The 13,292-nt window shown below is 40.1% G+C and overlaps 1 protein-coding gene across 3 annotated transcripts in view; it reads right to left on the bottom strand.

Moving 5' to 3' along the window:
• ITPR2 (inositol 1,4,5-trisphosphate receptor type 2) overlaps nt 1-13,292 on the bottom strand; it is a 586,442-nt gene that overhangs the window by 411,822 nt on the left and 161,328 nt on the right. For all 3 annotated transcript variants that reach the window (XM_086401652.1, XM_086401653.1, XM_086401654.1), the window contains one exon: nt 2,179-2,330. In XM_086401652.1, coding sequence (XP_086257778.1) covers nt 2,179-2,330 — 152 coding nt within the window. The remainder of the gene's footprint in view (nt 1-2,178; nt 2,331-13,292) is intronic.

Here is a 13,292-nt window from a genome sequence, read left to right as displayed (position 1 = left end):
GCTGCACTGCACATAATTTAAATCAGAATGTCTGGGACTCAGAGAAGGCATCAGTACTTTTTAAAGATCTCCAAGTGATTTCACTTATCTTCCCGTGGCCAGAGCATAAAGGGCGAAATGCTGCACAGGTGATTCCAATTTAAAGCTGACATGAAAAGCAAGGCATTAACTAGTTCATCCCAGGTGGCTCAGAATTCGCCTGCAATGTGGAAGACCTGGGTTCGATCCCTAGGTCAGGAAGATCGCCTGGAGAAGGAAATGGCAACCCACTACAGTATTCTTGTCTGGGAAATCCCATGGACAGAGGAGCCTGGTGGGCTATGGGGTCGCAAAGAGTCAGATACTACTGAGCGATTAAGCACACACAGCACAGCTAGTCTTTAGTTCTGATCTGTTAGAATTGCTGCCAGGATATTTATAAAGAACTTGACAGAGTGCTCAGCACACAGCAAGAGCTCCAGAGTTATATTACAATAGTAGTTATTACTAAGTGTTCATTAGCAGAAGCTTTAAAACAACTAATGACAAAGAATATGTTAATACAAAAATCTGTTCTATAATGAGAAGGGCTTCAGCGGCTCTGAATAATAATAGATGAACCCTGCCATATAGAGGGTTCAGAGCCCCAGCAAGGCTCTGGGGCTTGTCTATATAGTGAGATCTTTCTACCTTTTCCTTAAGCAAATTTTCTTGGTTAGAGTTCAAGAAGGGCTCTATGTTTGCTGAGTTAAAATCTAAAGTGAGTAGTCAGAGCAAGGATTTATTAAGATGCCATACTCAGAAAAGAAGGTCAGAGACTTGCATCAAGTCAAACCTTCAGTGTGGATCTCTTTACAGATCTCTTTTGGTAGCCCAAAGAGAAATGGCTCATGCAAGGCCAAGATTCAGCTACATTTCGCCCATCCAAGTACCAAACAGGTCTGACCCTGCTTAGCTTCCAAGATCAGGCATGTTCTGGGTGGTGTGACCACAGACTCAGCTACATATCTCATGAGTGAGAACAGCTGTGAAACAGCCCAGGAAGCCCAAGGAGCAGTGATTTCCGGCAGTGTTAGTAGAGCAGCGTTTTCCCTTCTCTGAAAGTAACCTGCACAATAACGTCTGCATTTTGAGCATGTACATTCAATCTAACCACTGCGATCTGCCCAAGGCCAAGGACAAGCATGCTGGATCAAGGACAATTTAGAACAATCCCATTAAACTTAATAATAAAGGCAAAATTTTATCCATCTACAGATTGCATCCTAGTGCTATTGTTGGAAGGTAGACAGCTGTGAGCCAAAAAAAAAAAAAACCATCAAATCCAAACAAAAGAATGTAAAATATTCTAAGTTACCAATTACCTCATTAACAATCCTCCTTCCCCCTCTTCATTTAGGTCTACTTGTCTCCTAGCTGGGCCTTCAGCACAGCTAGCAAATTTCAATATTTTTCCATTTCATGTTCCTGCTACTTGAAACACTTCCATCCCAGATGGAGAGGGCTTGATCTTTCAAATCATTCAGATCTTTTCTCAAATGTCCTAAATCAGAGAGGTCTCATACCTAATAATAGAACTCTCCATATGCTTCAATTTTCCTTCAAAACATTTTTATTACCTGACCTTATAGTTTGTGCTTATTTGTTTATTACCCCTCTCTCCCATTTGAATTTAAGTTCATCACCAGCTTGCTCAAAGTTGTCCTCCCAATGCCAAGGGCAATGCCTGGGAGGCAATCAATGTTCAGTAAAGATTTGTTGACTCAATGACTAAATAAATGAACAAATGGACAAATAAATAAATAAATGAATGAAATCTGGAATTTGACATAATAAAAATGTCATAAGTATTTTAAAATTAATTTTTACTGGAGTATAAAAATGCCGTAAGTATTAACGGAAATGCTTCTAGACTGTTTTTCATTTTAGTAACCACGGGACATCCAAGTAGTAGAAATAAATAATTCTTATGAACTTTTCAGAATTTCTTACTTATTTTTAAGAATAGAACAACCATGTTAATCTACTCATAAAAGAGGCATGATTTTTTACACTTGTTTTTCACTTACACTTGCTCTCTTGCTGTCACAAAAATTATATTAAAATTTTAATATGGTTTTAATTTCTTACCAACCAGTAAAATTATTCAAAGGGACATTATTGTTTAACCTGTTTTTTTGTGTTTTTTTTTTTTTTTACCTTGGAACCAGGCAGTCTGCTCTCTGAAGAGTCGTGGCATCCAGTTCGAAAAGCGATGCAATGTCATTTCCATGCGGGACTGAGACCAAAGTGTACATGATCTTCTCCCCTGCCTGGCGTTTCTTCTTTGAAGCTGGAAGATCCCCATCTCTCTGTTGAGGTGGTAGAATGTTTTTTACTTTTATTAGATTTGTTACTAAACTGGGAGAGAAGTTTAAATTTGCATGTATTTCTTCATTGGATTATAGTGATGCCTAGTTCACACACTCCAGAGGACTTCAGCTGGGCAAATTATCAAAGCAGCAACAGTCAAAATAGTTAGGGCCCTTCCCTGATATTAAACCTATTTTCACAGCAGTAATTTTGAGCATTCCACATTTAAAACAAACACAAAGGGACTTCCCTAGTGGTCCAGAGGTTAAGAATCCGCCTTCCAATGTAGATGACGTGGGTTTCAATCCCTGGTCTGGAAACTAAGATTGCACACGCCTGAGGGCAACTAAACCCTTGCACTGCACTGACTGAGCCTGAAAACTCTAGAGCCCGTGCTCCACAACTAGAGAAAACCTACACACCACAATGAAGACAGCTCAGCCAAACAAAGCAAACAAAAACACAGAAGAAACTGCCGAATCATCTAGATGTCATAAACTGGAAGCGTGGACGTGTTTCAGAGTTCCTGCCTAATCCCTAAAACACCATTGGGATATTAACTTAGAGTGAAGGAGAATCAACAGCAGGATTCCCATTCAGTTCACTGGCTATTCTAGAAGATCCCAGAAGATACTATAATGTCAAATAAAGTGAAGTCAAATGGAATAGAAGCCTTTATGATGAAACTCAGCCAATATTTCCACTACATCCCTACCATTTTAAGCAGAGAATAACACAAGACTGATGATTATGCATTTTCTCTTGAACTTCCCCAAGTTCCTATGTCCCATGGAAGGATCGATGTATAAGAAAACCAAAACAGGATACAGCAATTATAAGCTTGGTAATACTTCTACATATTTATTAAATCAACTAAATTTGAATATAAGAGAGGATGGCTGTCATTGTACCATCAAAGGAAGTTGAAAGAAAATATAGGAGGGAAGGGATGCTTGAAGGTAAATGAGAGCAGTTCATATCCAAAGACAAGCTTTGCTTTCAAGGTCGCCATGGCAATGTAGTACTACACCTGATCATTCCAAAATGTTCACCTAAAGCACCATCCCAAGGCTGTGAGCATCATTGTCCTTGGATCAGAAAATCCTTACCATTTCTTGCTGGTGTTTTCTGTAAATGGTGCACAAATTGGCAGCACCACTGACCTACAAATGGGCAGAGGAACTGCCAGGGTCTGAAGTAGAAGCAGGATTGCTATCTGCTAAATCTCACACAGCCTAGCAGTTCCTGGTAGCTCTTGGCATCTTTCACTTCTAGGCCCTCCACAAAGATTCAAGTTCAAACTTAAATGAAGATAGGAGTCTGGCAAACTCTCCCCAGGTAGTTTAATCCCCATAACAGTTGTTTCTTATCAGTAAGTATGAACTATGTGTATTCATCAGAAAACAGGTAACTTACTACACATTAGAAGGAAGTTTAGGGAAATAGGAAAGAAGGAAATGCAAAAACAGTAAGCAAATTACACTTGTGAATTTACACAAAGCTTCTCAGGGTACCCAAACCATTCCTTGGTTGTTCTTGCTAATCTTACAACAAAAATTTGAGAAAGAGGAAGAACATTATTTCATTTAAACAAAGAGATGAGTGCAGTTACCTGCAGGAGATGAAAGATGAGGGAAGGAGAGAAAGAAAGAAGATGGAGAAGGGGAGGACCAGAGGAGAAAGAGGGGGAGGAAAGAGAAAGGAGAGGAGAAAGAAGGGAACGAGATGGGGAGGAGGGAATAAAAAGGGGGAAAGGAGAGGGGAAAAGGAAGGAGAAGGGAGCAGTGAGAGCAGCAGTGAATGCTCAACTCCAAATTTAACTAGACATCTCAATCCATATCACCCAAAGCCAGAGGCCTGATCTGCAGCCCTTAGACATTGAATGAGTCACTCTTCAAAGAACAACCTTCTTTTAAGGTTTCTGAAAAAATTCTCATGGGTCAGAAGACCCAATTCACAGTCATCTGCAGTGAGGGCATGGAAATCTGTGAACTGAAAACAAAAGTCTTTGAAGGGCAAAACACCATCCCATCTTGAGAGAAGAAAACCTAAATGTCTTTAAATAACCCAATAAAAATGGCCTTGCCAGACAAGCAAGTTAGGAAAGAAGGCAGCCTGGGTAACACAATAGCTTAGGCTCATGAAATCTCAAGCTTGGGAAAGATCTTCATAGATCATCTGTGAGCTAAAAAGACTACTTCCCAAATAAATCTCTGGCAGCAGCTAGTCAAGTGAAATTCTATTACTTGAAATGTGTTCCTTTGCATCATGAAAACATTGGTCTTTAATTATTCCCTACTGAAATGTAGGCAGCCTTTGTGCCTTTCTACACTTTCATTTATTTCCTGTATTTCAACTCTCAAGACAGTTGAGGGAAAGAGTCTAAAGAAAGAAAAATAGTTGGAATGAGGAGGTCAAAATAAGGGAAGGAATGGGAAGTGTGGACACTAGAAGGAAAATAGGAATGTGTGAGAAAAATATGACACCAAAAGCACTTTCAATGAAAAATAATGATTGATAATCAAGCTTCCATGAAAATGAATTTCTCCTGCTCTGTGAAAGACACAGTCAAAAGACTGAGAAGATAAACCACAGACTGGGAGAAAATACTTGCAAAAGACATATTTAATAAAGGACTGGTATCCAAAATATACAAAGAACTCTTAAAATTCAATAATATGAAAACAATCGAATTCTTAAAAGGGCAAAAAACCTGAACAGATACCTCACCAAAGATGACATACAGGTGGTAAATACATATATGAAAAGATGATCAATATCAAATGTCATTAGGGAACAGCAAAGTCTCTAATTAGATCTCACTTGCAGCAATGATATCCCATATACACCTACTGAATGGCCAACGTCCAAAACACTGACAACACCAAAGGTGTTGTAGAACAACATGAACTCCCATTCATCACTGGTGGGAATGCAAAATGGTACAGTCACTTTGGAAGACATTCCAATGGTTTTACACAAAATGAAACACACTCTATACCATATGATTCGGCAATCATGCTCCTTGTCATTTACCCATAGGAGCTGAAAAGCTATGTCCACACAAAAACTTGCATCACAGCTTTATTTATACCTACCAAAACATAAAAGCAAACAAAACACCTTTCAGTAGGTGAGTGAATAATAAACTGTGGGACATTCAAACAATCGCATGTTATTCAGCACTAAAAAGAAATGAACTATCAAGCCATGAAAAGACATGAAGAAACCTTAAAGGCATAGTTAAAATGAAAAAAGCCAATGTGAAAAAGCTACATACTGTGTGACTTCAAACATATGGCAGTATGATATTCTGGAAAAAGCAAAATGATGGCACAGTAAAAAGATCAGGGCTGCCAGGGATGGGAGGGGAATGAGTAGGAAAAACACAGAGGATTTTTAAAGCAATGTAATTATTCTGTATGATACTTTTATAATGGATACATGTCATTCTACTTTAATCAGAGAGATAGAAAGTTCTACACCAAGAGTGAACCCTAACGTAAACTATGGACTTTGGGTGATAATGATGCGCCAAGGCAGGTTAACCAGTGTAATAAACGTACCTCTCTGGTAAAGGATGCTCATGGTAGGGGACGCTGTACTTTCGTGTGGGCAGCGGTATATGGGAACCTTCTGTATCTTCCACTGAATTTTGCTATGCATCTAAAATGCTCTTTACAAATGCCTGTTTTAAAAAAACCCAGTCTGTGTGTGCCACAACTATAGAGCGTACCCTCTAGAGCCCGGGAGCTGAATCTACTGAAGCCCAAGCACCCTAGAGCCCATGCTCTGCAACAAGAGAAGCCGCAGCAGTGAGAAGCCTGCACGCCGCAACTAGAGAGGAGCCCCAGCTCACTGAAGCCAGAGAAAAGCCCACACAGCGATGAAGACTCAGGACAACTGAAAATAAATAAGTAAAACTATTAAAAAGTACACAGTCTGAGAGGAAATATTTGTAAGTTATATATCTGATAAGGGACTTGTATCCAGAATATAAAAAGAACATTTACAATTCAACAGTTGTAAAGACAAATAACCCAATTAAAAATTGAACAAATGATGAGACCCAACATTTCTCCACAGAAGACAGAAAAATGGCCAAGAAATACTTGCAAAAGTGCTCAATCTCATTACTAAATAGGAAAATGTATTAGGATGGTTATTGTCAAAGCACAGACAATAACAACTGTTAGGATGTGGAGAGACTGTAACACTCAGTCTCCCCCCATATTGCTGAGGAACACACAACGGTGCAGCCGCTTAGGAAGAGTTTGGTAGTTCTTCAAAATATTAAACATATAACCAGCAATTCTAGGCTTCCCAGGTGGCACTAGTGGTAAAGAACCTGCCTGCCAATGCAGGGGATGTAAGAGACATGGACTCAATCCCTGGGTCGGAAAGATCCCCTGGAGGAGGGCATGGCAACCCACTCTAGTATTCTTGCCTGGAGCAGCCCATGGACAGAGGAGCCTGGCAGGCTACAGTCCATAGGGTCGCACAGAGGTGGACATGACTAAAGAGACTTAGCACAGACGGAACCAGCAATTCTAATTCTAGGTATCTACCCAAAAGAAATGAAAGTATACGACCATGCAAAAACTTGCACATGAACGTTCATAACAGCTTCATTTATAATAGCTGAAAAGCAGAAATAAGCCAAAAGCCCATCAAATGATAAACAAAATATGGTACATGTACCAAATGGAATATTATTTGGACATGAAAAGGAATGACATACAGATACATGCTACATGTATGCATTTTATTATGTTAAGTGAGAGAAGCCAGACACTTAAAGGCCATATATTGTATAATTCCATATATGAAATATTCAGAAAAGGCAAATTCAGAGAGACAGTAGATCTGGGTTGATAGGGGCTGCTAGTAGATATAGACTTTCTTTGGTGGGGGGTGATTTAAAAAATGTTCTAAAATTAGATAGTGGTTGCAGATTCACAACACTGTACCTTCTAGGATAATTCTTATGGTATGTGAATAATAACTTAGTAAAGCTGTTGAAGGAAGAAAGGAAAGGAAAGAGTGGGGAGGGAGGGAAGATGGAAGAGACAGGGAGGTAGAGGAGGAGGAAGGGAGAGAGGGAGGGAGGGAGGGAAGAATAAAAGAACCAACTAACCAACCCAAAAGTACACTGTTTCATTATCTCTGCCATCCAACTCAACATGAAAATCCAAATATTATACTAAGATATGGATGAAGGAAGTAGCTTTCCCTGGCGGCTCTGAAATGTACTGGTGACACAGGAATCACACTTCTGTCCGCCTCCAAATAACTGAGTCGAGGTCTCAAGAAGATCTACACAATCCTCTTATACAGGGCCCAGTAGAATGTACCATATGCGACCAGGAACTCCTTCTCAATAGTAAAAATGGTGGTGACATCTGATATTGAAGATAAAAATCACTACAATGAAGAAGGCAGAGAAAGAGGAATGGGGAGATTTAAGAAGAGAAAATGCTAATTCTGAAAGGAAAAAAAGGAAATTCTTTTTTTATTATAACATGAAAACTTGGGGAGAAATAGATCAGGAGAATTACAATCACAAAGAAATATTATAAAAGAGCTCTTTTTTGTACTTGGCAATGCTATTGCAGCCAAAAGAAAGAACCACCAACATAATGAGTGTTATTAATACACATGAGGGAAGACTGCCTCAGAATGGAAGAATGCAGAAATAAAGGATGAGATCAGGCAGTTGTAGGAAAAAAAAACTCAAAGGATTTTTGACACAAGTGGCTTAAATGTAGTATCAAAAAGGCACAATTAAAACACAATTTTAGCTAAGGAAAATAAAATCTAATCAATTATATTGAACCATATTTGAAGAAGGGCTTCTCTGGTAGCTCAGATGGTAAAGAATCCACCTGCAATGCAGAAGACCCAGGTTTGATCCCTGTGTTGGGAAGATCCCCTGGAGGAGGAAAAGGCAACCCACTCCAGAATTCTTGCCCAGAGAAGTCCACGGATAGATGAGCCTGGTGGGCTAGAGTCAACGGCACTGCAAAAAGTCAGACGTGTCTGAGCAATGAACTTTCATACACTTCACTTTCGTATTTGAAGAAATGTTTTATTAACAGAAGATAAGCATGTACCCTAAATATTGGAGAATCAATGAACACGTATTTGACAGTTTCTCTCACTGTAGGCCAATGTAGATGCAACAAATTAGTATTCCAGTCTTTCTGGAGGCATTCCATATCCCTAAAAGGTATCTGTGCTATCTGCACACCAATCTTCTCATCATAATTTAGCTTTTGATGGAGACTTTCCTTCAGGGAAAATGCACTAACTGCCCCAAGGCTTCATGTCTACTCAGCAACTGAGAGGGCTTCCCCAGTAGCTCAGTGTAAAGAATCTGCCTGCAGTGCAGGGATGCAGGTTCAGTCCCTGGGTTGGGAAGATGCCCCGGAGTAGGAAATTGCAACCCACTCCAGTATTCTTGCCAGAAAAATCCCATGGACAGAGGAGCCTGGTGGGCTACAGTCCATAGGGTTGCAAAGAGTAGGCTATGAATAAGCGACTGAGCACAAGCACGGGGAGCTGAGAGAGGACTTTGTGATTATACATCAGTCATTTGTGAATTCATTTAGTGGAGCCAATCCTCCTGTCTACACTCTTTTTCCTCTTTTGAAAAGCTAATAAAATGAATTTTCTGGACATATAAAGGGAGAGCAGGTCCAGGATCCTAGAGACTGCCCTCCTACTGAAATGGAGCAGGACCCTATGGTCCTTGTCCCCCATGTCCTCAGCCTGCCTTTTGTCCATGGAAAAACTTTAGCCAAAGAATAGGTTTAATCACTGAAGTGAGAACAGAATGCAGAAACAAAGGAAACCAGTCAAAGGAGACCAAATAATAATAGTTTAGCCATTAAGCAGAGTCAAGGACCTTTAGTTCCTCCTCAAGGGCTACAGATAATATTCTGAGCCATAGTCTATGAGCTGTTTTGCAGATACTGAAACTCACACAGAGTGGAAGAAGTTAACTACATGATGACCAAACTGTAGCCATGACATAAGCTGCCACAATTCAGAGAACTGGCCTCAAAGAAATGGAAACAAAGCAACCTTGGAAATGAAGATTAACTGTACTTAAAACAATTAAGATGATATTGATCAGACCACCAATGACCGATTTTAAGATGACTGTCAGGACTGACTGTGCTGTTTCTGCATGTAGCCCCCTCCCTCTGTCTATAAAAGCTCTTGCCTCCAGACTGTTGAGGCGGGGAGAGGAAGGGGACAGGGTTGGGGGCGGGGAGGAGTTGGCTTTGGACAGGCATCTGTCCTCTCCCCCTATCCCCCACCAGTTGCCAGCCTCCGAAATAAAGCAGTTTCTACCAACCTGGCCTCTTTAATGGCTTCTGAGCAATGAGCAGCTGAACCCCACTTTCTATTATATCCCACTTGGTAATATTTCCCTGTGGAATCCTGGTAAGAGTGATCAGAGACCTCTCTAGTTTGACACTCTTACAGTGAACAATAAAAATCCTTGCCATACAGAAACCTCACTTATTAGGATTAACCAAAAGCTCACTTTAAATTACTCATACTATTTAAGACCTGTGGTTTAACTTTAATTACACAGGATAAATGGAATGTATATTGTACCCCCAAATCATCTGCTTAGGTCCTTGGGGATAAAAAGCTTTACTGAACAGATAAGTGCCATTTATAAAAGCATGACAGTTGTTTATTTGGGAATAGGAGCTTCTAACACATTTAGAAGTTTTTTTAAAACAGTGCTGTAGTCTAAACCTTTCTGTTATTAATCTCTTGTACTCTGTTAATTTGCTTAACAAGCTGTCATAAGCAGTTTGATAGCAAACTTCAAGCTAGCCCTTTGGAATTTTTTAAACAATGAAATGTGAATAATGAGTTATAGTATACAATTTAGAAATGAATGGATTGAGTTTCAATATACAAGAAAATTAAAGCTTTATTCCCATAATACAAAAACAGTTTTGTTCAAAATCGTGTGCTTGTGGCTTTTGTTTATAAACCCACATCTCTTTAAAGGAAAAAAAAAAGACCCCAAAACACTAGTTCCCTGTTGAGAATTACAGAAGCACACTTCTCTCCCTCTTTGCATCATGAAAATACATTACGGTACAACAGAGCTTAAACAGGTGTTAAATTTAACATCAGCTCGTTCTCCCAAACTCTCTCAATTTAGGGCATGCAGGGCCTCAGAATGTTAACCTAGTCTGCTGGGCTTTTAGAAAACTAGCATTTACACTTGGAAGGAAAGGCACACCGTCTCTCAGACTATGTAAGTCGAAAATCCCGTATGGGAAGCCAGAGAGGATACTAATGGCTCGTTGGCTTCTCCAGCTCCCGGGGGCCCTGCCGGGGCTTAACAGCAGGCAGCCTCCTGTAACACCTTCTCTGTTGACTCATTTGTGAGTCATCGAATTTTTAGCAGAGACATCACGTAGGGATTCTGCTGTGAGGAGCCAGAGACATTCGGTAAGAAATAATGTATGCGTTTTCAGGGCTGATTCAGACCTGTGCGCAGCCACTGCAGCCTAAGATGTGCAGGCATCTGTGTCTGGGTCCAGACCCTCTGGGGCTCTCACTGCAGACTTTATGTAACAGACACAACCCTGCCAGTTAAAGCTGCAAACACTGCTTCTCTTGCCAGGGTTCCTTCGCAATCAAGTGCTCTCAAACGAATTCCTAATACGACCCCTTTTTTCTTTCTTTTCCTTATCATCTTACCACTGATGAATATATATAGTAATATTCAAAGAACTGGGAGGGGGTCTTCTTTCAGAATCTGTCCCCCTAAAGAAAAAATCTATAGAAGTTTCAAGTCTATTTCAGCAAAGTTTCATGCTTCCTAGAACATTTCTGTTTCATGTATGTTTTTGATGGTTCTCAAAGGAAGACAATCTGGCTCCTAGGAGATACTTGGTCATTTACAGAAATACTTTTAGTTGCCACACTTGGGTGGGGAGAGAACAGGAAGGCCACTCCTGGAATCTAGTGAGAAGAGTCCATGGACACTGCTAAAAATCCTACAATGCAAAGGACAGCCTCTACACCAAAGAATGATCTAACCCAAATATTAATATATCAGGATTTCTGGGGTTGAGAATCCCCAGCAGAGACAAAAGACATTCCCTCAAAAAATCAGATCACATTCCACAGAAATAAAGTAAGTGAAAATGGGTGGTGTTATCCTCCAAAAAGTCCCCTTCAAAGAGCCATCTGAAAAGATGCAGGCTTTCACGGAGAAAAAAACTAATGACTGTCAGGTTCCCAGCTGGGCTTGATACAGTTCCAATATTTACAGGGTCCCTGTGGATGCTGTACATTTGTAAGATTGGAAATAATAGGCTTCTTTGTAGAATAAATACAGCAATTTGGGTCTTAATGGGAGCTCTGACACACTCTGCCTCATTTCAGCGGCACCATCCATTAACCTTTGAAACTTCAAAAATGGAAGGCAACACTTGATAAAGGTTTCTGAATTACAGGAAAAATATTAACTGGATATTAAATAGGCAACATAAGGAAAATTAGAAAAGAAAATAATTAGCATGGTCACAGTGAATTCAGTGTTACTGGAACCTAGATCTGAGGTGAGATAGCATTGTTTTGGGAAACAGATATCATTTTTCACAGGCTACACTCCAAATGTTCCTCTGTTTCCTTTCTTAGACAGAAACGTCATTATTGCTAGGTGGTAAATGGTGTATAAAATGAGCAGCCATATTGTTCGCTTTACTGCTCCATATTCTCAGGTTTATTTACTCTCAAGCTAGTGGTTTTAGACAGAAAAGAAAATGAAATCAAGTGTCCCAGTTGGATGTGCTTCTGATGACAGATGAGAGCCAATCATAAAATTCTACAGCAAAAGCAAATCCACCTGTGTGGTATGCAATTAAAGAATCACTAGTAACACTGCTTAAACAGAAGGGTGCTTAGGAGGTGGAGAGAAACTGTACTTCAGAATACAAAGAAACAAAATCTAACAAGTCTAAGGCTTGATTAACACAAAGAGTGAACTTCACCATGGATCGATTACTTATTTATACGCTCTGTGCGGCTCCATAAGCCTTCACACACTATATTCTTCCCCTCATCTCTGCCCAGAAGCATCAATAGCATCTCCAAATGGTATGGAGTGTAAAAAAGATGTGCACAGAAGATTTAATTTAACTACACAATTTGAAGCTTTGATATGAGGCCCTCTTAAGAGAAACAACTTACACTTTTTTAACCTACTGACATCTTTTACACAATGAGTTGTCCATCCGCCTGCTTTGATTTTTATCCGCATGACATGCAAGTGAGGGATGTAGGGCAAACATCTTCATTCTATCAAACCGGTGAAGAAACTGAGTCTCAGGAAAGCTACCTGACTTGTCTGAGGCTACGCAAATTTATGGTGGTGCTAAAGCAGAGCTCTCTTGTCTCTACACCACGCTCAAGAAGCCATACAGAATATCACAGAAATAAACCTTGACAAGGAGAAAAACAGTCCTTGACATCCAACAGCTGGCCTGGTATATGAGCCAGGCCTTGGAGTTGCTAGGAGCTGGCCTGACACTCGAGCTGGGCCTGGTGAATATGGACAATTTCACAAAACAGCAACACTAGATAAGGCCACTTAATGACTGGAGTGGATCAAGACAAAACACCACCACTTCATAACCATGTCTGAACACCAACAGATTGTGAATATTGTACGAGCCACAAAAAAAATGATGATCCTGTTCTCCTCTACCAAGTATGAGCAACTACTGCCTCTTTAGCAAGGACATGGAGCTCACCTACCCTGCCCATAGATAAAATGTATTAAGACACCTCTTCATCCTCACAGCATTCCTATACACAGCAAAGCTTTACCTGTTTAAGTCATCCCCAAAATCAACTGCATAAGCCCAAACCCTAAAATAGGTTCTTCCTAACACGTGCTCACTGAGATACCCCAC

This window comes from Bos grunniens, chromosome 5 (genome assembly GCF_055505025.1).
Source record: "Bos grunniens cultivar Pamir isolate PY7600 chromosome 5, Bosgru_T2T1.0, whole genome shotgun sequence".
Taxonomy (NCBI): Eukaryota; Metazoa; Chordata; class Mammalia; order Artiodactyla; family Bovidae; genus Bos; species Bos grunniens.
The sequence above is the reverse complement of the archived record's forward strand: the minus strand, read 5'-3'. Positions and strand labels throughout refer to the sequence as shown.